Source organism: Carettochelys insculpta, chromosome 16 (assembly GCF_033958435.1).
Source record: "Carettochelys insculpta isolate YL-2023 chromosome 16, ASM3395843v1, whole genome shotgun sequence".
Lineage (NCBI taxonomy): Eukaryota > Metazoa > Chordata > Testudines > Carettochelyidae > Carettochelys > Carettochelys insculpta.
Genome location: NC_134152.1, coordinates 30,923,927 through 30,950,200, shown reverse-complemented (window position 1 = coordinate 30,950,200; position 26,274 = coordinate 30,923,927). Strand labels below are relative to the sequence as shown.

Sequence of the window (26,274 nt, the reverse complement as noted above, 5' to 3'; positions counted from 1 at the left end):
GTTAATGCTGTGCAAACTTTCAGACTTCTTTTAAAAAAAATAGATTGGAAATTATAGGACCTAAATATTTGAGCTGCTGTGAAAAGATAATGTTATCTGCCTTACTGCAGACTGGATAAACAGAAGAGATGAAGGACTTATCACCATATCAGACTCCTCGGATGAAGAATTGCCTTTGCTGCTAGATGTGCCAGTTCAGCAGCGGCAGGAGGAAGATGATGATGATGTGGTCATCCTCATGGAGGTGATTTTTATACTCTGTACACATTGCTGTATTAATCTTTGCTTCCCTAAACAATCCATTATGCAGGTGAATTACATGCTCCTTCAGAACCCCATGACTGTTGTAGTAGCTTTTTTATCAGGGGCCCCTGAGCTTAGTGTTAGCTGATGGCTGCTGCCTTGGCAACTTTTGGGGACTTCAAGTTCTCCATCTTATTTGGAGAAAGGAAGGCTAACCTAAGCCATGCTGCTTAGGATAGTGGTGGACCAACAAAGATTACCACTCCCAGCATATAATGACTTTCTCACAATCCAAAAAGATGGAGCACAGTATATTGGGATGTGTGGTCTCCTTGGGCTGTTCCTTATCTAAAATAAGGGCAGTCATGTACTTTGCTTGACTTGTGTCAGCCAATGCAGCTGTCAAAGGCACAAAATTCTTCCCTGCTGCCTCTAATAAGCTTTTGGGCTGGCACGTATGGAAGTGGGGAGATATGAGTATTGAATCATCAGTCAGTTAAACACATGGCATGTCTTAATGTGCTCAAATCTGAGCACTAGAAATCAGACTGTCCTGACCACTAATATGTAAGGACCCTGTGGGTGAACTGACTGCATATTTCCAGCCTCTTTAGGACCAAAGCAGTGTAGGGTATGTGTGAAGTGGCTGTTTGCTTGATTCTTTTCACATTAAAGACTAAAGCCAGTGCCATATGGTCTTAAACTTAACCATTTTTATATTAACCCAGTGCCCTGGTTTGATGCCTACATATTATATTTTGGGCGCACACAACTACTGTTGTCCTCCCAGATCAACTGCTCAGTTTTTGGGCTAACTGCACCTCTAACACTTGCTTTTTCTTCCACATGCACTGTTTTGGGTCATGGTCCATGTAATATAAAGGAGATTTCCAGGGCACTGCTAAGAGAACCAAACCGGGGCATATTGCTTACAGCCTAGGCTTAGGTTCTTTCACATAAGGCAAATCAAATCAGTTACAAAGAACAACTCTGCTGCCTTCCTGGCCAGCAAGGGATAACACAAATAAATCCCTCAGACTCTCTGGCTTCCATGGTGTCTCAATCAGTTTTCCTCCTTACACAGATAAGAGGCTATGAAAACCTATCTCACCAAACCCACACAGGTTTTCCTAGCCCTCAAAGGAACCAGCCACATTCCCCGGTCAATATATATTTAGCACTTACCCAAAACAGCACGCTGTGCCGATCCTTTAGAGTCTAAAATCTAAAGGTTTATTAAGGAAAGAGAGAATTATAATAGAATGAGAGTAATAGTTAAAGTGGTCAGATTACATACATAGATCTCTTTCCTCTGATCCTTGTCCATTTGCTCTTCCACAGGTTGCAAAATTAACCACTTCCTCTCTCCTCCCTCTTGCATCCAAGCACATTCCTTCATATGGCCCCCTAACATGTACATCCTCCTCTCTGGAGGTGTGTGCCCCCTAAACTCTGTTTTTCAGATTTCTTACAATTGTCTTCTGTGAAGGGCCTACGAACTCTTTTTTTCTGAATATAATGTAGCATGAAAATGTATAAAGGCTCAGTGGGCCTTACCACCACTTTGCCCTTGTCTGTCCATCTTGCTGATAATGTCTTGTATCCTAAATAGACCCAGCTCCACTGGGATATAGACTTTGTCTCTAAAGTGCAAGACATGCAAGTGACACATAGTTCCATTACCTGTTTTTTTGATATTCTATCCCTGTAAAAGTTAATGAATCTTTAGAAACAGAGAGCAGATCCCTACACCCTGGCAATTAATATTGCAAGAAAGCCATGGAACTCAAACCAGAATGCTGGAGCCTGGGTTCTAATGGGTTAGAGAAATCTGTTTGGTTTATCTAAAATACATTTCTGAAAATGCTTTTTATGATGCACCAGATCATCAAAGTCCTGGTATTAGAGCCCTTGTCCTACTGCCTGCTAAACATGTTACTTTCTTGCCCCAGACCAAAATTTTAGTTGGATACACAAGTCATCACGACAGACCCCTCCACGACACGTACAAAAAGGGAGAACTCACGCTATTCATTTGTCTTTTCTTTTTAGACTTCAAAGCAGCAGATTCTGCGTCCCAATGTCATCAGATCCCCTGCTCAGTGGCCCGGTGTGAACCAGCTGGGAGAAGTATCTAAGGGTGATGTGGCATTGAAGAGCTTACATAGGCAAGAGGAGATTTGGCCTTGTGTGGTATGCCAGAGAGCTCATTGTAACGGCGTCAGGGAGAGTGGTTTGGGGCCAAGCAAAGACAAGAATGGAAACCATGCCTTGCAGCTACCTGGACCCTCTGAACATTGTAGGCACAGGGTTGAAAGAGGGGGTGATTCAGAACCTGGGCCAAGTGTCGTTCAAGCAATAAAGAGAAGTCCAAGACCCAGTGGTGAAAAGGAAATAATTAATCTGGAGGAACCTGGCTTCCTACCTAAGTGGGAAGTAAATCTGAAAGTACCAGACCAGGAGGATGAAGACTTGGAGCAAGAGCTCTTACAAAACCTCAGAGGAGCAGTTGCTGCAGCAAGTGGACAGTCCACCACAGACAACAGCCGGTTGGATCATCCTTATTTCCAGCCTCTAGCCAATGAACCACGTACTGTAGCAAACTGCTGTGCTCCGCAGCAAGGGCAGCCTGAAGCAGAACTGGGATCTTTGCTAAGGGTATACCGGGAGGAGAACCCCGGGCCAGCGTTTCCCAGACCTGAACCACAGCAGGATGGGATTCCAGGCCCTGCTTCTCCTCAGCCAGCTCATCCACCAGAGGAAATGAGAGGGCAGTGGGCAGCAAGAGACAATGAACGGCCAGGCCCAGCCTTCCCTGCACAGGGATCACGTGAGCCTGGCTCTGGTAATGTTCCAGAACAAGGAGCTGCTGGGCAGGATAAAGACCTCACTGCACTACTCATCAAGGAAACAGTAAGTATTCTGTGTGCTGTGTTAGCAGGGGAAGGCACCTCAGTCTCTCATGCCCACACTACATTTATAGCTTTGAAAAATGATTGGGGGGGATTTCGACAACCATGTCCTCATACAACACTGATGGGTTGGATCACAGAGATGCCCTCAAGACAATACGTTGATCCTACCTCAGAGCCCACCACCCTATCCTCCTGGGCCAGATGTTCTGGTCTCCTACAGCAAAGATGTTTGCTCTCTTTGTCAATGAATGATGCACAACTATTCCTTTTTCCCTCTCTCCCTCCCCTTCCCCCACCGCCCCCGCCAACAGTTATTTGCAGTGAGTTTGGTAGTATGCAAAGGTGTTAGTCTGAAGTATGAAAAGTAGGTTTCAAGTGTCTGCAAGTGGTGACACAGTTCAAAGTAAGTTTTTTGCTAAGCTAAAATAAACAAAACATGCCAGCTAAACCTAAAGCACTACGAGAAGTGGTTACAAAACCTAATTTGTCATCCTAGTCCTTATTTTGGGTGAAATCCTTCAACTCAGAGCTGATCTTTTCTCTGATCCAGGTCTTGCAGCTTATTTCCTCATTAGTATTCTTTGTTTCTAGGTCTCTTTATGTGCCCTCTTTGTGGAGAGGAGCTGGTTTCAAAAGCTAGCTGAAGACGATCATTCTTTGCTTCTCATCCCTTACGTAGAATTTCCCCAGGCCAGGAATCCTTTGTTCAGTTCTCTCTGTCTTCTCCTTCTCCCATCCTGCACCTCTGGGAAAAAATTTCAAATTCAGGATGGATTCAAGCACCAGGTGCCATGGTCACATGTCCTTATAGAGCCAACCACATGTTTAGGCTTACATATAAAACAAAACCATTCATAGATCATTGCTTTTGTGCACTGGGCCATTAAGTTCCTTAAGTACCACTAATAGCTTTCACTAGAAGGCCTAGATTAATGAAACAGGTTTCCACTTAAAGTTTCTAACTTGACATACAAGAAAAATACATGCATGCAAATAGAATGTACACATTCAGGGATTAGAAGCTATTGAATGACAGGTTACTTGCTTCTTTTTGCATAAAGCATATTTGAATTCTTCATATTGAAAAACCATTGGTAAAATGATGTACATGTTAAAAGTTAAAATGCTGTATATGATCCAGGCATAGGATTGTGCCTTTTATAAGAAGAAAGCTGGAAAGGCTTCTACAAAAACTATAAAATGTTCAGACTTCTTATTTCTGGTTTATCTTGTCAATGACAGACTTGTGGGTGCTTTGAGCAGACTCCATGTACTGATTGTGTTTCAGTGTGGTGTGTTTCTTAGCAGAAAACATTGAGCTTTGGTCAGGAAACTATACTGAACATTAGGGTCTACGATAAAAGTGTAGCTATCTTCAGTACCAAGAGTAGCTGGTCTGCCCTTGCCTTAAGTAGGTACTAAATAGGGAACCTGAATTCTATACCATTCTCCAGGCTGGTTAAGCTTTAATATTCTTACAGACACTGCCCTCTTCTTCAGGTGTCATAGCATAGTATGTGTGTATGTATATAAATAGTCTGATCCTACTGACATGGCAACTAGACCATCTCTATCTGGCTTTAATTTCCAGTATAACAAACCTTTTTTGCTTCTCCCTCCATAGGAAGCAAGATTCCCAGATGTGAGGAGAGAGTATGTTGAGGAATTAATTCACATCAAGAACTGCTATGACCTAAATGTGTAAGTACAGGGCTGAGAGCCAGCGCTCCTCACATAGCAGCAAATTGGTTAATGGAACTTTTTCATCATGAAATAATGAACAAGTTGGCTACAGTCAGATTCCCTTTTCCCTGACCCTAATCACATTGCTTCAGACCTTGCTGGGGAGGAAGTCTGCATTGCCATGGGACTGTCTAGAACACAGATGCTTCCTTAATCCTAACAGTACCCTTCTTGAAAGTAAAGCCCTTTCTGCACCTGGTATTGTTCCTGCTCAACTAAACCAGCTACCATTACATTCTAGCTAACCTGTACTACCCTTGTGCCTCCAGCTTTTTTTATTCATTCCTATCTTTGTGTCAAAGCTGCAGTTCTTTCACTTATTAAGAAACTTCTCTAGAACAATGCTAGTAGGTGTCCAGGCAGGAATAAAATCAGAGGTGACTTTTGAAAGCATGGCTCAAAGGAGACTGAATTTTACAGAACAGCTAATGCTCTCCTGCTACATTTATATATACCATTTTGGATACAAGTAGAGCTTAATATGTTTTTGGGTTCTTGGCAAAATTGAGTGGTAGGCTGGTACTGTGCATCTTTTCATTTTGGGAATGTTCATAGTATTACAGTGTTAAAAAGTTCTTGTGTCATACAGGATTGTGTTACACAAGATTTTTTTTTTCACCCCGTAACTCAGCCTGCTTTTAAATGTCCTGGCAGAGGTTTCTATACCTTCATGTGGGAGATATTCTGCAATCTGTAGGATCTCGCATTCAGGATTTCCTACATTTTTCAAGCTAGTTTTCTCTTCAGTGTGTTCCATTACTCCTCAACAGACAACTTAGGTAGCTTCTTTCCATCCTCCATGTTTATAGCCTTATGGTGTCTTACTGGCTTTCCTCCCCGCACTGCTTTCAGAAGATGGGTGGGTGGACTTGAATTTCCTTTGCCTAATTTGAAAGAGTGAGTTTCCTGCTTGTTCCTGCACTCCAGCCTGACTAACTGGGAGTGTACTCCGTATAAAGCTGGCACTGTATTTTACACCCCATCCCCCACTTCCCAATGCTAGGATGTGGTTTTCCTTAATACTTCAGTGGCATGCCCCTTTAGATTTTTTCTGTTTTTAATATGCACATGACAAAGCTAATAAATGTCATGGGTTGCAAATGCTAATTCATAAATGTCAGGTGCTGTTAGCCTAGAACCTGAGCAAAACTCTGACAAAACCAGTCTGAGGATTGTTAAATTACTTTGCCAGTTGTGTTGGAGACTCCAGAACAACATTCTTGTGGGTTGAACATTGCGTTTGAGATTCCCCCTTGAATCAAAACACCCCTGAATATTGTACTTCATTAACATGGTCCCACCTGCTTCCTCATTTCCTTGCTGAAATTTGGACACTCAGTTGGGGGAATTCAGTATCTTGGTATCAGCAGAAGTGAGTGAATTATAAGATTTTGAAACAAGAGGAAGTGGCTCCAAAGTATTTTGCTTCATTAGCATAGATCTGTAGTGTAGATGTCCTGAAGATGCCATTTCACAATCTTACTCATGCTAAAGCTGATTAATTAGTGAAGCAAAAATTGAAAATAGTCAGTGGCTGGAGTGTTTACAGTGTTTCATACGAAAGTAGTTCTTGTCTGACTAAACATGGCAATTAACTGAGCAACATTGGGATGCGTGAGTATATGGGGGTTTGGAACCATACGTGGGACACTTCGTAATGAAGGTAGGATGTTCAATAACTAACAGTCATAGAATTTCTAGTTTGTTTACATTAGTTGTTTGTGTTTTTAAGATCTCACCACCAGAGATTAGAGTTTGTGACTTTGGCTTCCTTTATAGAAGCCACTAATTTCTTGGTTTCATGTTCATGTCGTAAAGCCTCCTTTCCCCACCAGTCTCCTGTCATTCAAAGTCAGATACCCATGTTATTCTCCAAGGGTTTGATAGAGTTAAACTCCAAGTTTAGCCTCTGGGACCCTGCTGATCTAGAATGAATGAGGTGAGTGTGTGTTCCTAGACTATCCAGGAAGCATTCTGAAATATCTGCTCTGTAAGGTGATTGACAGACAATAAAAGGTTCTTGTGTGTAATTTTATTCCTTTAAATAAACTATCTTTTGGGTTGTCATCACATCTTTTGAGTTGGAATAAGCAGGTCAGATCACCGATCAGCCCTCCTTGCCAAGAGCACTTTTTCACATCTGTTGCAGGTCAAGCTGAAACGCGATAAAAGGGGACAGATTTAGGGGCTCTGACAAGGGTCTTCACAGGCTCAGGGTCCTTTGGCTCAGATATCAATGAGCAGCACTGCATAGTGCAACACAGCGGGTCCGTCCCATGAAAGCTCATCACCGAATAAATCATTTTGTTAGCTTTAAAGTGCTACTTTTCTGCTGCTTTGTTTTGTTGAAGTACAGACTAACACGGCGACCTCTCTGTTACTACGGATGTGGAAAGTTCACTTCCCTGAAAATTCGGGGCGCACACAGGGCAATATACGAATAATCCACAGGTAAACAGACTGTTCCACCATTAACTTAGATTTCAGCTGCTCTGGTTTAAACTCTTTGAGATTTCCATTTCACTGAACAGCAGCCATTTTAAAAAAAAAAAAAAAAGCCAAATGCTATCAGGTACATAGTGTCTTAATGTGAGTCCGTTTTCCAAGATGGGCATCTTAAAATAAAAAACATCCCATGTAGCAGGGAACATGGATATATTAAGTTATCATTTGCAGACACTTTTGATTGAGCTTATTTTGTGGCTCAGCACAGCAATGGCTAATATAACTCTTCGCATTCAGTGTGAGAGTTGAACTAAAAATAGTGCTACATGGGTGGGCAAGTGTTGCATTTGGACTGGCTTTAAAAAAAAGACCCTATTTTGATCACAATAGTGAGTTGTTAGCATTGGTCTGGAGCTAGGAAGACTGTGGTTGCTGTTGTCTAGCACCTTTGGATTCAAAGATTTCTGTGGTTTACAAACAGTGTTCCTCCTGGCACCTCTGAGATAGGTGTTATCACTTTGGGTGAATGGACAGATTTTAGAGAGGTGGTAGTGTTAGTCTGTAGCTTCAACAACAACAGGAAGTCTTGTGGCACCTTATAGGCTAACAGATATTTTGGAGCAGAAGCTCCATAAGCATAAGACCCGTTTCATCAGATGCATGAGTCATGTCTATAAGGTGCCACAAGACTTCTTGTTGTTCTGGACAGATTTTGGAACCATTTGTAAGACCAGTAGTGCAAGTAACAATCCATGTCTTGAAGGTATGTGACCCTCCATGTGACTTCTCCCTATGATCCATCCCACTTTACTGTGTGTGTGTGAGAGTGAGAGTGAGAGAGACTTGCACCTGCACTCTATCCTCCTCCTGATCGGGAGACCTCAGGAAAGGGGCCACTGGGCAACTCCAAACTGGCAGCTCTGCCAGCCCAGCTGCTGTAGCACCTCCTGGCCCTGCCACGCAGCCCTGCCAGAGGGGAGCTGCTGGCATTCTGTTCTTTCCCCTGTGGTTCCTGGGAGAGCCCTGCCACTTTAAATCAGCGTAAGCACGGTTTCTTCTCTGCTTCTGTGTGAGGGGAGGTGGGAGTGAGGGATTTAGCTAAGATCTGAAACAGCTCTCTAGCTGGAAGAGGGTGGTGCAGGGCCAGTGCAAGCCCTTGTGCTTTTTCATGTCTTTGATCTTCAAACAAACATTTCAAGAGGTGTGTTGTGTGTAAGCTGAAGACCGTCCGCTGGGTGCGAGCTAGTGCTTCACACGACTGTTACTCTTTCCTATTCGATCTCTGTGCTTTTAGTTCCACAGCGAAACACTAATGAAATAAGCATTTACTACTTTTAAGTCAATCGCAGTTTGAAGTGCCCTCCAAAGAAGGTGCCGTTTTTCTGAAATATATGCCCTGAAATATAGTCAGTCATATTTGCAGTATCATAGGGTTGGAAGATATCTCAGGAGGTCATCAAGTCTAACCCCCTGCTCAGAGCAGGACCAATCCCAACTAAATCATCCCAGTTGGGGCTTTGTCAAGCCAGAACTTAAAAACCTTTAAGGATGGTGATTCTTCCACCACTCAAGGTAACCTATGTCAGTGCCTCACCACCTTCCTGTTGAAACATTTCTTTCCTAATATCCATATTTGTTATGTCCTTTCTGATATGAAGGTAATTGTGATGATAACCACTCATCTGTATGTACCTTAACTGCAGGATCAAGTAAAAGAATGATCAGATGTTGGAATAATACATAAAAGCTCGTGGCTTTGTCTTTCAAACCTTCTTGGGTATAGTTTACTCTAGCCCAGAATGCCTTTTTTGCCTGTGAGGGCCAGCTGTAGCGTAGCCATAGGGCTTCTTAATTTGAAGACAGTAAAATTTTAAGAATGATATGCAGGGATATTCCGACAAGTAACTGCATTTATCTTTGCAGGCTTTGTAATTTTCTTCTGGAAAATCCAGATTATCCAAAGAAGGAAGGCAGAGTGGTTTTAAATCCCAATAGCAGCTTGCTCGCCAGCCAAGATGAGACAAAGGCAAGTGAAAAGTATCTTCATCTCTTCTATGCATCCCAGCAAACACGTGCAATTTAAGCTGCTTTCAATATATTTTTTCCTTTCAGGACATGTATGTTTGTACAATGCCTAATGCAGTGGGGCCCTTTGGTATATCTGTGATACAAGTAAACCTATCAAAACCTTCTTGTAAAATGACTTTGAAGAGGCTTTCTTCCATTAAGTTTTGTGCATCCCTAGATCTAGCCAATTTTTCCCTTCGGATGTACCTGCCATCACACGCTATTTATTTACTTCAATCAAGGAGAAGTGGAAAGCACCCTAACCCCTTCAGTCCTCTTAAAGTCGGTGATTGATATTAATACAGAGTGCTTCTGTGCACTCAGATCCTTGAGGTATGAAGTAGACTGGAATTCTTATCTGATTCTCCTGCGGTATCGAGCCCTGCCATTCAGCCACTAGGCTGGCTAGCTGCTTCAGGGTTTTTCCTCCGCTTTATTTCTATCAAAAGTGTCTGGAAAGGTTCCTTGTGACTTCTTTCCTTTTATTGAAGTAGATCTCAAATGGTTATGTGTGGGCCAGAGAACAGACATATTAAGTCTCATGCGCTTGAGAACAGAGCAAATCTTAGTCCTTTGCAAATGAACCCACTCATCCTTAGACTAACCTAATTCGACACACTCTGTGCACATGCTTGGAACAGTCAGTTTTGTTCTGGGTGGTCTTGCCCATGTTCACTCATCAGTGCTGACAGAGGAGAGCCTTATTTTTAAAAGGAGGTCAGGCTTGCATTAACTCCTGTCTTAATTTTCTCTCCAGGTGCCTAAAGTGGACTACTTTGACTTTTCAAAACTCGTCCCGCTTGATCAACGATGCTTTATCCAGGCAGCTGACCTTCTTATGGCAGACTTCAAAATGCTGAGCAGTCAGGACATCAAGTGGGCACTACATGAACTCAAGGGACACTATGCAATCACACGAAAGGTTCTCCAGTTAGACTGTTTTTCTTTCCTCAGTTTCCTCTCCGTGGTGCTGGATGGGCGAAAGCTTGGTGCCTTTGTTCTAGTATTAAAAACACTCCTTCTCTTGGAGTGCAGTTGCAATCCAGATCACTGGCTGGTAGGAAATGGCTGGCTGATGTTTGTGAAGATGCTGAAGTATTCCATTTGGCTGATGTTATGCTCTTCCGGGGATGTGGTGGCTAGTCAGTGGATCACCTGTACTGTTAGGTAGAACCATATGACACCCCCAGTCCTGCGAATAGTCCAGGCCTCAACCATCTGGAAGCATAATTTCCAATAAAGCCAATTCTAACCAAATCTTAAAACAGATGCGTCAGCTTTATGCAAAGGTACAAAAACAAAACAGGGTCAACGCCTGAATTAGATGAGTAACAAGCAGAGGGGATCACATGCTTCAGTAGCTTACAGCTGATGTGTGAGACCACTCTCTGCTCACTCATTCTTTTTTAAGCATCTGGCTTATGAAGAATTGGTTAGAGAGAGAGCATGGGCTGCTGAACCGTACTGGCCACCTTCAATTTAGCTTGCAAGGTGGCTTCCTTCTAGAAGAGTAGCCATGGAGCAGGGTGGCAGAGTAAGATGACAAAACCTTCCCTTCAAAGGCCAGCATCTTTTGCTTAGTCTAGTCTAAATTGTTGCTAGCTAGTGATCTTTTTTTTGTTCCTTTCTCCTTCTTTCTCCCCCAATACTACAATATTGAAATGACTATATACCTTGCTCCTCAGACTAACTTAATGCTCAGAAAAGTTTTTGCTCCTAGTTGACTTTGGAGAGAGCATGACTGAGTCCTAACACCTTCACAGATTGCCTGCAGAAACATTCTTTGGAATGTATTGGATTGCATCCGCTTCTTTCTTTGTGGGTACTGGCACTGCTGCATTATAGATAACATCTTAGGGGTGGTTGTATATCATTCCACTGTGCCTGAACAAAGCAGGCTGTTTCCAAGTCAGTGTGATTTCCCCATGTTGCTGAGGTGGTAAGATGAGTAAAGGATGGAGAAGCAGACACATTTCTGAGCCTTCTGGTTCCTGAGGCTTTGTGAATTTGTAGTGCCTTAATATATACACGCAGCTCTTGTCTTCTTGCAAAGAGTAGCAAAGACTTATCTGAACGGATTGTGTTTTAACCTCTTTTTTTTTTTTTTTTTTCCCCTCTCCCCCCCCCCGCCCCAAGGCCTTTTCTGATGCCATCAAAAAATGGCAGGAGCTGTCTCCTGAAAACAGTGGGAAGCGAAAACGGAGGAAAGAAATGAACCAATTTTCCTACATTGATTTCAAATTTGAGCAAGGTGAGTGGCAAATGGTGTTAAGGGTTGTCCCTATGCACCTCAAGATTGGAGTTCACCCACCACAGAAGGTACCCTGTTAAGCATGCGGATCCTGACAATTCTGTTTCTTCTGCCCCTATCTGGTATAGATGTGGTATATTGGTATTCTTTGCTAATAAATAACATGTCTTTTTGATACTCTATGGCTTCAAAGTGCCTAAAGTTGTATAATGTGTCACAGCTATAAGTGAAAGATCCAGTCCCTTCTCATCCTGTCTTAGGTGACGTGAAAATTGAGAAGCGAATGTTCTTCTTGGAGAACAAGAGACGGCACTTCAGGTCCTATGACAGACACTCTCTTCTCCCACCGGTGCAACTGGAGCAGGAGTTCTATGAACAGAAAATTAAAGAGATGGCAGAGGTGAAATGGTCTTTGTCTTTTAATTCCTCTTCCTCCTCCCAGTTCCCATTCATGAGTTTTAGAAACAAATTATGGTTTTGCACATTGGGAATAGTCAAGTTAGCAGCATATTCAGTGCTTATGGCATACATAGGCAGCTAACTGCCATTTCTGTGTAGGGAATCTCCTTCACAGCTCCCATTGTCACGTGAATTGGAATGCTGAGCTGAAGTTAAAACATCATTCTGGGCCCTTCTTAGTCCAGGGGAAAGTTGCTGTTAGAATTTGGTCTTTGAGTGGTAGGACTGCACATTCTTTGCTAAAGTGAGTTTTAACCTTTTGCCCAGTGTTTGGCAGTAATGTCCCTTCTTTCGTCACAGTACCAATGGTGAGACTGCCTGTGGCATTTGTGAATGCAAACGTGGTCACTGTTGTGTTAGCAAGGCACTCTTGTCTACCCATTCACCTTCTGAAAACTGGGCCTGCTGTCTGCAGAACTCCTGTCTGTCTACATTGATACTGAAACCAAACCCTAGTTGGCTATATGCTGCCACCCATTACTACAAGCTACCTCTGCTGCTCATATTCTGGGAGAGGACTGCACTGATTCACTGGGGGAAGAAATTGTTGATAATCCTTCAGGAACAAGCCAGATGCTCTCAGAATCATCTTTGTAAAGGCTCTGGCCAGTGGTATCGGCTCTCCTGTCTGCAAGTGCCTGAATTTGCTGACTGTAAAGCATTTCACTCATAGTAGTGGTGGGTTGCAGAGGAGAGTCTTAAATAGCTTGATGGGTAACTGCAATTGGAGTGTCAGGTTGAGCCATTTTGTGGGCAGCCTGTCATGAAGCATACATGTGATTCTTCAATCTTAAGAATGCATAAGTGTTTTAGTACCTGGAATTGAGCATTGTTCTCTAATTACAAATGGATGTCTCTTTTCAGCACGCAGACTTCCTTCTTGCCCTGCAGATGAACGAGGAGCAGTATCAGAAGGTCAGTAACTCTATCTGTCTGACTTGAGCAGCAGCCAAATGAGTTACTACAGATTATTACGTTCATTGACTCCATTATTTCTAAGCTGACTTGTCTGGCTCCCCACATGGTCCGTCCATTTGCTGTAGGATTGCTTTTGCTGAGCTGGCAGAACCCCCATAGTGCACGTTCATGTGTGTTGGCTAGCTGTTAGAAAAGGTTATCAACCGCTGAGTCTACCAAGGCAGTATTGCATGTAACTGTAGTGACTCATTTGGTTGCTGCTCATAACTTGATCAGCCAGTGCTAGCACAGCAGTAGATTAGTATTAGGGTTGCCATTGCTATGCACGTTAGGGCAGTTTAAAACAGATTTGCTATTCTTGGAGTGCTATGCTGGAGGGGCTTGTTTCCTGTTCATTGTGGAGTCTTGTTAGAAATCTGAAAATTGAGTCGTTACTTTTCAACTGAGAGAGACTATGGAACTGTTCAGCTGCAATGGATTACCTTTTTCCTTTCATTATCCATTATCTTTAAGCTATGACGTGCATAGCTTCCTCACTGCCATCAAACCTTAGACTGAAACTTTGCAAGCTTCCCTGCCTCTATCACAGTGCTGCCAATGTCCAATATTCGTGACCTATAGAGGTCCACTTTGCACCTTGCAAAAATGATCTGCAGATGTCTACACCTTGCAGATATAGATACCCATTTTTGTATCCGTACAGGTCTCTATCCTTTGGGGGTAGTTGTAGGCTACTAAACTTGAATCTTAGACTCCAAAAATGTGTGGTGCATTCTGTACCCTTCCTCCTCTCTAAAGATGGTTTTAGTCTTCTGTAGTTCAGCTCTGCTAATTCTTAGCACTTAGGCAAGCTAGAATACACACCAAAGCGTTCATGGGTTTGGTAATTGGTTACAATGACAGCTTATCCTATATCGCAATCCATTAGAGTAGTCAGAACAGCCAGTATTTAACTTTCATAGGGAGTTTGTATTGTAGCAGTTGAATAGTTTGTTTGGAAACTTGCTACTCTTAAAAATGCTGATGCCACTTTCAATTTATTTGGAGTATGTTACAGATTGGTAGGTTATCTCTCAACAGTATGTATTAGTTTTATGGGTATCATTTATATATTTCCAATTGCCTGTTACTGTTGTTGCTTGGGTTGGATAGTGGGGAATTATTCTTCTTAATGGGTTGCAGGATGGGCAGATGATCGAGTGCCGTTGTTGCTATGGGGAATTTGCATTTGAGGAACTGACGCAGTGTGCAGATGGTCACTTGTTCTGCAAGGAGTGCCTAATCAGATATGCTCAGGAGGCAGTCTTTGGCTCTGGGAAGGTAAGTGTATCCCAATGAGAGAATGAAAGCAGGTGGATTGCCAGGGCGGGGTAGGGGTGTTCATGTGATCAAGAATGCATGTGGTTATTCTGGAGGAATTTGTGAACTTGGTATACATGCACTTCTCACCAAGTGTTCCATTGTGTGGAACAGGCACAAATGTTAGTAGCAAACAACAAATTCATCTTGCCCTCTTTCAGGTAGCCAACAACTGTATATTGGGATCTTTGTCTTAAATTGAATATCTCCTGTAACAATGCCTGTTTTGTTCTTTTTAAATGCACAAAACCTGGGAAGATTACATAATTAAGCAAACAGAATTAAATTAAGGTTCTCATAAGGGCAACTACAGACTTCTGGGGAAAATGTTGCTATCAATAGGCAGACTAATTAGGGTGAGTTGAAAGTGAGAGAATGTTTTTGCTTTGTTTCAAAACCAGACCTGTACCTGTTTTGCACAGTGGGATCTGTTGGTAACTGAGGCTCAAGATTTGAAGTCTGTTAGGTAGAGTTTGGGAGCATGAGCTGCGATGCCAGGCAGCTTTGGCCTTTGCAGGGAGACTTGGGCTTTGATGCTTGAGTAGGGAATTCTGCCTTCACCCCATGACTTTCCTCTTTCCCCTCCTCCCCCCGGGGTTGCATGGGGACCTAACTAGAAATTTTGTAATTTGGAGGGGGGCTCATCTCAAAAAAATTTGAATTGTGCTTCTCTGAGGAATGAAGGAAGTGAAGAGTACACGGGAGCATCTCCTGAGTGTTACAGTTCCCCTTTGTTGTTTAGCTTACAAATATCTATACATTCCTAGAATTTGAATGTACCAACTCTCATCATGCACTTCGAAGTGGAAGAACAAAAGTGCAGTGGTATGGCAATGCTAACTTATAGTTAAATATCTGGGACTTCTCATGTAAGTCCACCCAGGTTTGTGATTTGCTTGCGACAACAAAAATATGTACTTATGAGATTAAAATCTGCTAAATCAATGGCGCTGTTCTCTTGATAAGGTAGAAGTATTAAAAGAATATTTGAGAGGGGTGAATTCTACCCTGAATGGTTTTCCTTCAGTGTCAAAATGGCCACTGTGCAAAACGATTCACCATGTTTCATAACTGAATGTTTACTTGGCGTGCGGCACTTGTGCGACGTGTGGTCACTCCGGAAGTGTCCGTTTCAGCACCAACATTTTCTTTGTCTTAGACCTCTCAGTTCTGTTGACTCAATCTTGATTCAGTAGAATTGAGAGGTGCCTTCTGTTCTGTGAGCTTGCATTGTCGTGTCTTCTCTTCCCTCGCCAATGTAGTCGGAGCTCAGCTGCATGGAAGGGAGCTGCACATGTTCATTCCCAACCAGTGAGCTGGAGAAGGTTCTCCCAGAGAACATCCTGTGTAAATACTACGAGCGGAAAGCTGAGGAAGAGGTGGCTGCTGCCTGTGCAGATGAGCTTGTCAGGTAAGTTTCCAGAGAGTCAAGGTGTGTCGATATTGAGATAGATGAACCTGTATTAGTTCTTTGCCTTCTGCAGTGGTAGAGTTTTGGCCCAAAACATAGCTGGCTTGGTAATGCAAGGCAGCTAGGTTTTTTTTTTTAAATCTTTCTGTACCCGAGGCATCAAACTTTTACCTCTGAATATGTTTATTAATAGAAGTAAGCTTTCTTTGGCAGGTAGACATAGAGATGAATCAGTTGAGCTGTGAGGGCTGTTCCCCACTCTGACACTCCCAAGTACAGAAAGTGGGGTCCTGCAAAAATCTTAAAGTACTTGTTTGTAAAAGGCTTTACTTAAAAAACTCCCCAAGGTGACAGGTTCCCTGACTCTGTGTATGGGGTAGTTTGCCACCATCAACCAAGTGGGGGGGGGGGAAACACCATAACGCAGAAAGACACACTTGGGATGTCTTCCTCTGGGGTACCCCAAGCTCTTAACTGTCCTTCAAGAGAGAGCTTAGATGCAAAGAACTGCAATTTAGTAGCTGACCTTTTAGTCTAAGGCATGCATACACACAGACTCTTCTCAGGACACAGAATAAAATCATTTGTGCTTTTTTCTTTTTAAAGTAATTTATTTACAAAACAGGAGAAAATAAATTGTACTGGTTGCAGCACATAGACTTACTTCCGTGGGATTCAGCTTGAAAGATACAGGGTAAATCAAGTCATTAAGCAAAGCAACTAAAAAAAGGTTAATCAGTCGACGCCAAATGCAAAATAACCGTAACTTGGTCATGTCTAACTACACATTTCCCTTCTTCTTGCATATCTATGGCTGATTTTGAGGCCATCAAGATATTTACTGGATTCATTCCAGCTTCTTGAGAGCAATCATTTCTCTCTGTCTCCTCTGCATCAGGCAGGCAAAGGCCCCTCAGACTGCAGTTGTTCTCAGTTCAAAAAAAGTTTCTCTCCCTCCTATTGGCTTACCTGACCACCCCCTGCTGTGAGTTATCTCTGTTAAGGGTTAACCCTTTCTCCGCATTCATTATTGACAAGTGTCGCATGCCTTGTGGTTTGTCAACCCTGCACTAATACTTCACGTGAAATAGTCTAAAAGCAGTACCAAGCAGGTGATCTCTAGGACTAAAGGGGCTTGCAGTCAGAAAACTCTAGGAAGGAAAGAGGCAGTGCTGAGGTGAGGGAACCTCTTTTGGGTAGGCAGGCCCTAGATAACCACTTTATTTAATGGATGTGTGAAATTGTCCAACTAAATCCACTTTACAACAAATTGAGGCTACATCTACTTGAATTCAGGGTTGATCTTCTGGGGTTTGATTGTGTGTGTCTAGTGGGGGCCTTTCACATGAAATTCACCTCTTGCTTGCAATCGACCCCTCTTCTCTTTGTGAGATGCAAGGAGGTAAGGGAGGTCAACAGGAAAAACTCTCCCATTGACCTTGCTCCGTACGAGTAGCCAAGTAAGCTGAGTGCAGATAGTTCAATTCTAGCTTTGCAATTGTAGTACCTAGAATTGCGTGTCTGCGGTTGATTTACTTTTGCCTAATGTAGACATAGCCTCACTCCCTGCAGGATGTTAATGTTGTCTTCTCTTGGGCTGTAGGTGTCCTTTCTGTAACTTCCCAGCACTCCTGGACAACGACGTGAAGCGGTTCAGCTGTCCCAACCCTCGCTGCAGGAAGGTAAAGGACTGATAGTTACCTAGTCGTCTCTTTCAGAGTTTAGAGGTATGGAGCTTTTGAGGGCTCCTCCAATTTGTTAATAGTATGAAATGTGCATGTGACGCAGGTGTGGTGGAGCAATAGGGTTCTGGGTGACTGGTGTTCTGTTAAAGCACTTGACTAGCAGCAGGGCTGCATTTCAGGGTATTGTCAATACGGATTAGGTTAAATCCTGCTCTGTGTGCTCCACTTAAGGGATGGTTGCTAAGTAATGTGTCTCAAGATCCTCAAGCATGCTCTTTTGCTTGTCCAGGATCTTAAAATGGACACTCAACTGGGTCTTTTTAAATGTTGGTTTTAGGAGCGTTCAGATTGTAATGAAATTTTCAAGAGAACTGGGGAAACCAAAATCAAATCCTGAAGTAGAATAGTACTTTTTGTTACTGCGTGTCACCACATAGCATCCAGGTTTTTGCAAGTAGTTCCAGGAAGCCACCATCTGGAGAATTTAGGTCAAGTCTATCCTTCAGAGGTCTGGGAATTTGCATATTCATGTACTCGGCGGCAATGTTGTTGCAGACTCAACAGAGGGCAGTCACTGAATGGGTTGCAGTGAACCACCTTTTCAGCCATGGAGGTATTCTCTCAGTGGGTCAGAAGTGGGGCGTACAGTCAGTGCAGAATGGGAAAACTGCCACAGCGTGTGCTCTGTCTGCTCTGTAGAGAAACAGGATTTAGTTTCTGCCAGAGACTAAGTGCTACGTGTGCATAGAATCTTGATGATGGGACTTAATTTTTTTCTCAGTGCCTCCTTTCACTGGTATTGATAAATTTAATCCTCCTTGGTGTCTATATTCAACCTCTAATACCCAACAAGTCTTGCTCAACTTAATCCCTGCAGGTTTGGTCTATTATGGGTCAGGGAACTGTATCATAGAAGCTTCCATCTCAAGTGAATCACGCTCATGCTTGTAGCCACTGTAACTACAGGGGTTTCTTAATTCTAAATTTAATGTGGCTGTTTGCCTGCCGTGAGAAGTAATCATCATGCACTGGTACTCTTAATTTTTTCCTGAAGTAGCTTGTACGGCTGAGAATAGATACTGCATGGTTGTCAGCGTTGCAAAGTGAGAGCAAGGCTAGCCTGATGACCGATCAGCAGTTGACTTTTGGATTCTGGAGCTACGGACCCATTTGTACCAATGTCAGTCAGTTAGTATTAGAATTTCTCAAATGTTAACCAGACTGAGAATTATGGCATCCAGACATGAGGGGGCTGAAGGCTGAGAACCACTAGATGGCACTAGTGACTTGAGCAGGATCAACCAGTTCTTAAGCCTACATGATCAAGAGTAGACGCCGCCTCTGTTTTTGGAAGTGAACCATACAGGTCAAGAACCCTATAGGTTGCAGCAAGTAAGCAGAATGTTTGAAGAAAATTATAGTAAAGGTTGACCCTCTCTAATCCAGAACACTCCTCTCATCTGGCAACATCCGTAATCCAGCATGATTTTAGTTAACTGGATGACCACTTATCAAGGGTATGGCCAAGTTTCCAACAGTCACACACAGTTGGTTTACAGCCACCAGTACTGGCTCTCTGTGGTCTGTGCTGTTGAACTGTAATTTACATGTAATGTCTTCTAAGAGACCAGCAAGAAATGAAAGCATTGGTAATGCTGCTAGACAATATTGATCTCCTGTGGTCTCTCCTTCAGCACCGGTCAGGTCCCCAGGACGTTGGATGAGGGAGGTTCAACCTGTATGCAAGAAGGACAGGTGTTTGTTTCAGAATGTAAAGTTGTGGCATGAAGACATGGCAGGGTGTTCTGGTTCATCGGTGCTCCAGATTAGGGTTGTAAAATCCCCTTTAAGTAGTTAAGCAATGAAGCATGGGTCAGTGGCTGGGAGAGCAGCTTCAGTCCAGGTGGGATGGAGCTGCTCCTGCCCTTGGTGCAACCCCCCCCCCCCCCCACCCCCTGGCTGGAGGAGCAGCCCCACAGTCTACAGCAGGCAAGGAGCTGCTCCAGCCCTGACTGGTTAACCCATTAATATCCCTACTGCAAATGCACTAGCTGTTTTAACTGGTGGAGTCCTTTGGTACAGTATTTCAAGCTAACTTGTCAGTACTTGAAACAGGGCTTGGATTTCCAGGGTATCAACAACTTGTATTGATATGTTAGCCATAGTTGTATGGAGTATCGGGGTGTTGGGAGATTGCTTCCAAAAGAAACAATTTTGGGCTTCTTGGGAGGAACTGGTATGTTTCTTGAAGTGGGAGGACTTGCTTTGTAGCTGTGGTTGTGGTGGTTTTCCCAAGCTCCAGATCTTGATGAGCATTTAACCAGTTAATGTCCCGTCCCTCCCACCCCCCCAGGCCTTTTTTTTTTTTTTTTTTTTTTGAAGTACCTGTTTTGACCGTGTGCTTTATCCAGCCTCAGGCATGCAGACATCATGCCTTGGGTGATGATGTTTTCCTAAAGGGCAAAGGGGAAGTCACAAGCGGCCATTCCAAGATTCCCCTCTGCCTGCCTCCCCACCATGCAGGGCTGTCCCAAGTGCTCCTTGTCTCCTGGCTGTTTGGGGCGAGACTAATTCCCCCCGCTGCTCGCCTGTGCAGAGCCCGACGGACCTTCTCTCCCCTCCCCGCCCCTCCCCCCCCCCCAGCTAGGTGCCCTAATCACCCGTACAACCTGCATATGTGGGCTCACTTTCAGCCACTCTCTTGAGCTCTCCTTGCATGGAGATGGCATTACCCACAGTATTCCCTCCTTTTTTTATTTTCATGAGTGGAATAAATTTTATGTGCACCAAGGCATATGTGGATGTGCACCATTTAAAAACATGTGATGCCCCCCACCTGTGGGTGGCTGTGGGCACTCTGTTAATCACCTGGGCAGTATTTAAATCTCCTGAGTGGGCACTCAAGTGCTCAGCTTATAGGGAACACGGATTACCACCCACCCGCCAACGCACTTTCGTCCATGCTACACTAGGAGTCACACCCCACTTTTATGCCAAAACAGCATTTGTCCAGGTAGCTGTTGCCAATTGATGATCAGCTGGCTAGAGCAAACAGGAAAAATGCGCAGTTCCCCTAGGGTCAGGACATCTGGGATAGAACTTAGAAAGGGGATTATCCCAGCCAAAATGTGACACACAGTCACCCTAATTATGCCAGACATTCTTTGGCTACTGCTTGTGCTTTCCTGGCACATGATCATTCCTTGTATTGGCTGGGACATATCCAGCCTTAACATCATCAATGGGCAGAACTGGCAGATGAGAGGCATTGCCGGTGGCTTAATGTGACTACTGAATAGCCAAGTTGAAGCACTTGTAATAAACGGGGATCCCAGCATTCTGGGGTTTTAAAAACCCTACAAAAATCAGTGTTTTTCCATAATTAAAATGAAATGCTGAGCTTAGGATCCCTGGTCACAATATATAGGTATAAGTTAAACAGAATGGTTTATTGAGATCTTTTAAAGCATGTTTAAATCCTACTAGTGAAATCAGTCATTCCATCTCAGTGCATGGTTTCTTTACAGTTGTCGATGGCTCTGCAGTTTCAGCCTCTTGTTTTTATTTCTTTTCATTCAGTTTGTATTGTGCTTTCCATATGCTGTTTCAATTGCCTGCCTGCATGGAGGACAGAACAGCACACTGCTGTCAATGTGAAATTTGTCCTTGCCAAACTCTGCGCCGTGGTCTTTTTAGGGGGTTGACTTTTAAACTTTTTTGGTCTCTCTTCATAACTCGAACTACATTCAAAAATCAGCCCCAAAATATGTATAGAATAAGTGTACTGAAAGCGCCTGTGTCAGTTTTAGTTCGTGTTTTTCCACTAAATGAAAAAACAAACGTACCACGCTTTTCCATGGCCAATGGATTTCCGGGATGTCTGGTAATGAGTCTACGCCATCTGTCGGTGCCTGTACATCTCCAGCTGTGGTACGTGAAATTTGTCTCTTGCTTAGCCATCTAGGCCTTGCCTTTTCATGTTACCTGCTGTGTAGAGGGAGTGTATAAAAAAGCTTAATTTGCTGAAAAGAAACATAGCTCAAGTAAGAAAAGAGATCCTTGGTCTGTATGTATTACTTGAATGCCCTCTCTAGTGCCACTCACTTGAACTGCAACTTTCTGGCTTGGGTGTGGGGTAAGGGGAGGGAAGAAATCCTGAGCACAGCAAGGTGCAACGCTGGGGTTTAAATGGGCTCCCAGCTGGTCCCCTGGTGGCTGTGGTTTACCCAACCCCAGTGCTCGTGTTGAAGCCATGCTTTCACTTGAAAGCCCTGCTGCAGCTGCGCTTTAAAGTGTAGATAAAGCAAGTGTTTTGTGTCTGGGTTATAGGCAGTTAGCTCCAGCCCGCAGAGGACAACTGTAGGATGTGTTAGCACTCCATAATGCTAAACCCTCTTGAGTTTCAAGGCATTTGATCCGTCCTGTAGTTAACTGCGTATAGGCTGTGTGTAGGAAGAGGCTGAACTCAGTGGTGTCATTCACAGCAGCATCTGACCTGCCAAATGTGAATGGGACTAGCTAGTGCTGGGGGTGAATGACAGCCTCTGGGGATGCATGACCACCTCTGTGCTGCCTCTAATCAAAGCAGACCTCCTTGCAGTGGCATTTGAGCCTCCCAGCCCTCTGATGCATGTTACTTTCCCATGCGTCTTGACGTGCTGAGGTCTGTGCAGATTTTTAAATCGAAGCCGCTGAGTGCCTTAATGAAATTAACAAGCGGCTTTCCTCTCATGACTTCAAAAGCGAAAAGGGCCCTCATCCACCAGGGGAAAATTCTTCCTCTCTGAAACGAGATCCCCTTCTCCCTCCCCAGTCCCTGGCTTACCCCCATTAACAGCTTGCATAAACCCCTGTGTGCGAGCCAGCAGTGCAATCTGTTCCATGTTTTGATTGCAGGTATCCCAGACTCTATATGTGTTGCAGGCGGGGGAGTTTGTCACCCCTCTCTGCAGTCGCAGCACAAAGCCACGGAGGGCTTCCATCCAGCTCAAAGAGGAAAAGGTGAAAGATGTTGCCATGGTAGTAACACAAGCATGAAGGAACAGCCTCCCTCTGGCTGCTGGGGGAGGGGCGAAGAGCAGGAACCGAGGAGCTCAAGACATCAAGCGGTGTCATTTCAAAGCCACACCGGAGGCGGCTGCTGCATTGTAGCCTCTTGTATTTCCTCAGTTCACTTTCTGAACTCCCTTCTGTCACTGAGGAACCTCTCTTCCCAGCCCTGGGCATGGTGGGTTGCCCTCCGCCTTTGGAGGGCTGGCGCCTCTCATAGAGTAGAGTGGCTGGAAAGAAACTCTCCCAGGATCTGAACTGAATAGCCCTCCGACTAGATAGATTCAAGAGAGACGTGTCTCCTTTACGTGACACTGATGAGGAAGTGAATGTGCCTGCCGAGTGTTCACTGCTATTGTGCTGGGGAAAAATGGTGATCGAGATGCTTAGAGTAGCCCACGGCTTTGCCTTTAGATCTCAAGTATGATCCCTGTGGATGAACTTTTATTTTGAAGGGCTGTGTTTTGAAAGGGGCTTCTGGAGCTGGCTTTCTGGGGTCCTGGTGAACTTGCTTTTAACCTTTGTTTCTTGTTGAACTGAAATCCTGAGTAAGCTTCTGCAGAGCACTTGCAAGGGAGCTGTTTCAACATAGCCCTTTCTAGTGGGGTGCTAACAGTGCCTTGCTGACCTGTGTTAATAGGCATGAACCATACTGTACAGTCTGCAGCTGCTTCAGCGTGAGGGCATTACACAAGCACCCAGCTTTAAAATTACAAAGGTAGTCAGTAGGGTTTGCTCATTGAACTGGAGTCTGGACGGTGGCATGCTGGACTATTGTAAGAGATATGCTGCCCAAGCCACATGTGTCTTAATTGTACCCTAGAAGAGAAACTTTCTGTGTTTGGAGGAAAATGTTTGGCTAAACAAAGGACTCACTGGTCAGGAGCAGTGTTCCCTGTAAGCTGAATGCTTGGGCAGCCACCTGGTTGATATTCAAGTGCTGCCCAGCTGATTAGCAGAACGCCCCCCCAGCCAGCAGCGTGCATTTCTCCTGGTGGTGCACATGTGCACATGTTTTAGTGCACATTATAAAATTTATTCCACATGTGGGTGGGAAACATTGGCTGAAGGTGACATCACACTGTATGGTAGACGGTTTTCCCCACCTGAGCATGTAATTATAGCAGCAAATTCACGCCACTCAACCTTATTCTTCATTTGGTTTCCATAGGTTGGACAGTTAAGCTATAAATGCCTCTATGACCTAAGATTTTAAAACTGCATTAGGGACACAGTCACTATCTGTACACACAACGGAGAAAAAAATTCTTCCCGTTTAAACAAATTAAACTTGTTGGATGTGCATATGGAGAATTGCTTAATTCCCATTGTTTTGCAACATGTTTTTCCCAGCTGCTGAGTCTGCTGTGTCTCATTCAGCTTCCTGACAGCAGTGCAAACATTTTGAAGGTCCCATGCTCTTGTGTCACTCCCTGTTCATCGCTCTATATATGCCTGGGCTGTGTGTATTTCAGTGAGCGGATTTATTTAGAGAGAGTTGCCATTTTTATTATGCCTCTCTGCTTTTGTGGGTAGGGAGCAAGGCTGGAGATGCTAGTAAGGAAACCTCACCATTCCTTCAGGGTGGTCACTTCCAGTTCTAGTTTAATTTGTTAAATTCCTTCCCCTTATTTGAGAAGAATTTGCTGCCGTGGGCAAGGAATGGAAATGCAATGGAACAGATCTTGCTACTCTCTATACTGATGGGGTTTGGAACGAAGGTCATCTCTCTACAACTCATGAGCACTTTTGTGTGCGTCTGCACAGTGTCCCAAGAAAACGTCCTTGTGCCTTGTCCAGTAGAACCATTTTGAGGCTGTCTCTCTTCTTTTTGCTAATGACCCTGCTGTCTTCAGTTGCCATTCGCTAGGGTCCATAGGTGAATGTCTCTTCACGCCTGGGATTTGCGCTTTTTCCCGTCAGATGAATGTCTCTTGCACACCCTTCTAGCTGAGGGGTGTAGATGGGAGGTGCACTCATTATATTGCTGCCAAACCACAACAAATGGCAAGTTTCCATCTGTCGTCTATGCTCTGCTCAAAGGCACTCTGCTGCTGGGCAGGCAATTTCATTTTTCTACCATAAAAGGGCAATGAAACTTGCCTGTAGCCTCAGTGCTCTCTGCACTGCAATCAGAAGGCAGGACAAGGGGAGATGCTATCGACACAGCAGCAGCAACATAACAGCAGTAGCTTTGGAATTTCAGTATCTGTTCCTCAAAGGGCCCTGTGGGAAGGAGGGACCAAGGTCAAAGGGATGGGGGATGTGAGGGTATTCTCTGTAGATAACATCCCTTTAAACTTTGAGGTGTTCAAAGTGGTAGATAATAGGGTGGGAAGCACTCGTGGAATAGCAAACTCTGTTTAAAGGAATAGATCCCACATATGACTAAAGTGTATGCGTGAAACCACATGACTTATCCTCCGAGATGCTTACTGCCTATTCCCAAGGAGATTGAAGAATCAAGTTTGCTTGGGATGTCTTGAGATGTGCTCACCATCTTGCAAGATCCAAGGCCCTTTAAGTACACGTGTATGAAGAGCTTTTAAAGGAATGCCCCATGGAGGAGTAGAGGATGCGCAGGAAATAAAACATAGTTTTAAAACCTGGGCTGATGATAGAGATCAGTGAAATGTGTGTCTGTGTAGCCTACCCAAAGCTCTAAAACAGCAAATTTCAAAGCAGATCTGTAAAAATAGATCATGTAAGTCAGTGCAATAAAGTTTATTCCTGTACTTGGTTTCTACCATATATAGCAATAGCCATTCAGAGAAGGATGATTCTAACTCTTTTACCACTGTTCAAAGGATACATCTTTTCAGGTCCATAAGAGGTAGTGCTGGCTTCCCTTTATAGCTCTGTCATTTGGGCCTCTCCTGAGCAGAGGCCCAAAGATGGCTCTGACTTCATGTGGGATGGAAACAGCCTGCTTGCTCTATGCTAGTAATAGAGTTGAGACCATTCATTCCTTCCTCTGAAGTTGTAGCTAGATTAAGCCCAGAATCTTTTGTTGGCGGTTGTAAATATAGCCGGGCTAGCTTGTGAATTACTTTTGGTTCTGTACAAAACAAAGCAGCAGAAATGTAGCACTTTAAAGACTAACAAAATGATTTATTCAGTGATGAGCTCTCGTGGGACAGATCCACTTCATCAGACCAATATCATTTCCAATAAAGACTGACATAAGTACAGGGGACCAAAAAAACAAAACAAAAATACAATAAAAACTGACAAATCAAATAGGATTGAAGGAAAAGGGTGGGAGGGGGACAGTTAACATCCCCACACCCCTTCCTTCAATCCTATTTGATTTGTCAGTTTTTATTGCATTTTTTCTTCTTTTTGGTCCTCTGTACTTACAAATGTCAGTCTGTATTGGAATTGATATTGGTCTGATGAAGTGGGTCTGTTCCACGAAAGCTCATCACAGAATAAATAATTTTGTTAGTCTTTTAAAGTGCTACATTTCTGCTCACTTGTTTTGTTTTGGAGTACAGACTAACACAACTACCTCTCTGTTCCTATTCTGGTTCTATACGTCCTTCTGGTGTTCTTGTGCAAAATTGCTGAAAACACTACGGATTGATCAGCTGGTGGATTCCCAAGATTACTGTTTTATATTGCAGGGTTTCTGGCTGGGTGACACTTGGACTATCACCCTCAGGGATAGGATGAGAGATTGTTTTTGACTCAGTGAGTCAGGGGGAGGATTATGGAGAGGCAAATCTC

General features: G+C 43.8%; 1 protein-coding gene and 1 long non-coding RNA gene across 3 annotated transcripts in view; one reads left to right on the top strand and one right to left on the bottom strand.

Moving 5' to 3' along the window:
- The window catches only part of RNF216 (ring finger protein 216), a 113,895-nt gene that overhangs the window by 20,841 nt on the left and 66,780 nt on the right, over positions 1-26,274 (top strand). For both annotated transcript variants that reach the window (XR_012647822.1, XM_075011282.1), the window contains exons 3-13: positions 111-244; positions 2,296-3,156; positions 4,783-4,859; positions 9,270-9,372; positions 10,171-10,335; positions 11,550-11,664; positions 11,925-12,064; positions 12,988-13,038; positions 14,224-14,361; positions 15,663-15,811; positions 17,415-17,493. Coding sequence is in view for 1 of the 2 variants with exons in the window: in XM_075011282.1 (XP_074867383.1) it covers positions 111-244; positions 2,296-3,156; positions 4,783-4,859; positions 9,270-9,372; positions 10,171-10,335; positions 11,550-11,664; positions 11,925-12,064; positions 12,988-13,038; positions 14,224-14,361; positions 15,663-15,811; positions 17,415-17,493 (2,012 nt within the window). In the remaining variant the exon portion in view is untranslated. The remainder of the gene's footprint in view (positions 1-110; positions 245-2,295; positions 3,157-4,782; positions 4,860-9,269; positions 9,373-10,170; positions 10,336-11,549; positions 11,665-11,924; positions 12,065-12,987; positions 13,039-14,223; positions 14,362-15,662; positions 15,812-17,414; positions 17,494-26,274) is intronic.
- On the bottom strand, positions 19,180-21,370 carry LOC142021938 (uncharacterized). Its single transcript, XR_012647823.1, has 3 exons — positions 21,342-21,370; positions 19,882-19,949; positions 19,180-19,232 (listed from the first exon to the last, which is right to left on the bottom strand). It is a non-coding gene; the product is annotated as an uncharacterized LOC142021938 (long non-coding RNA).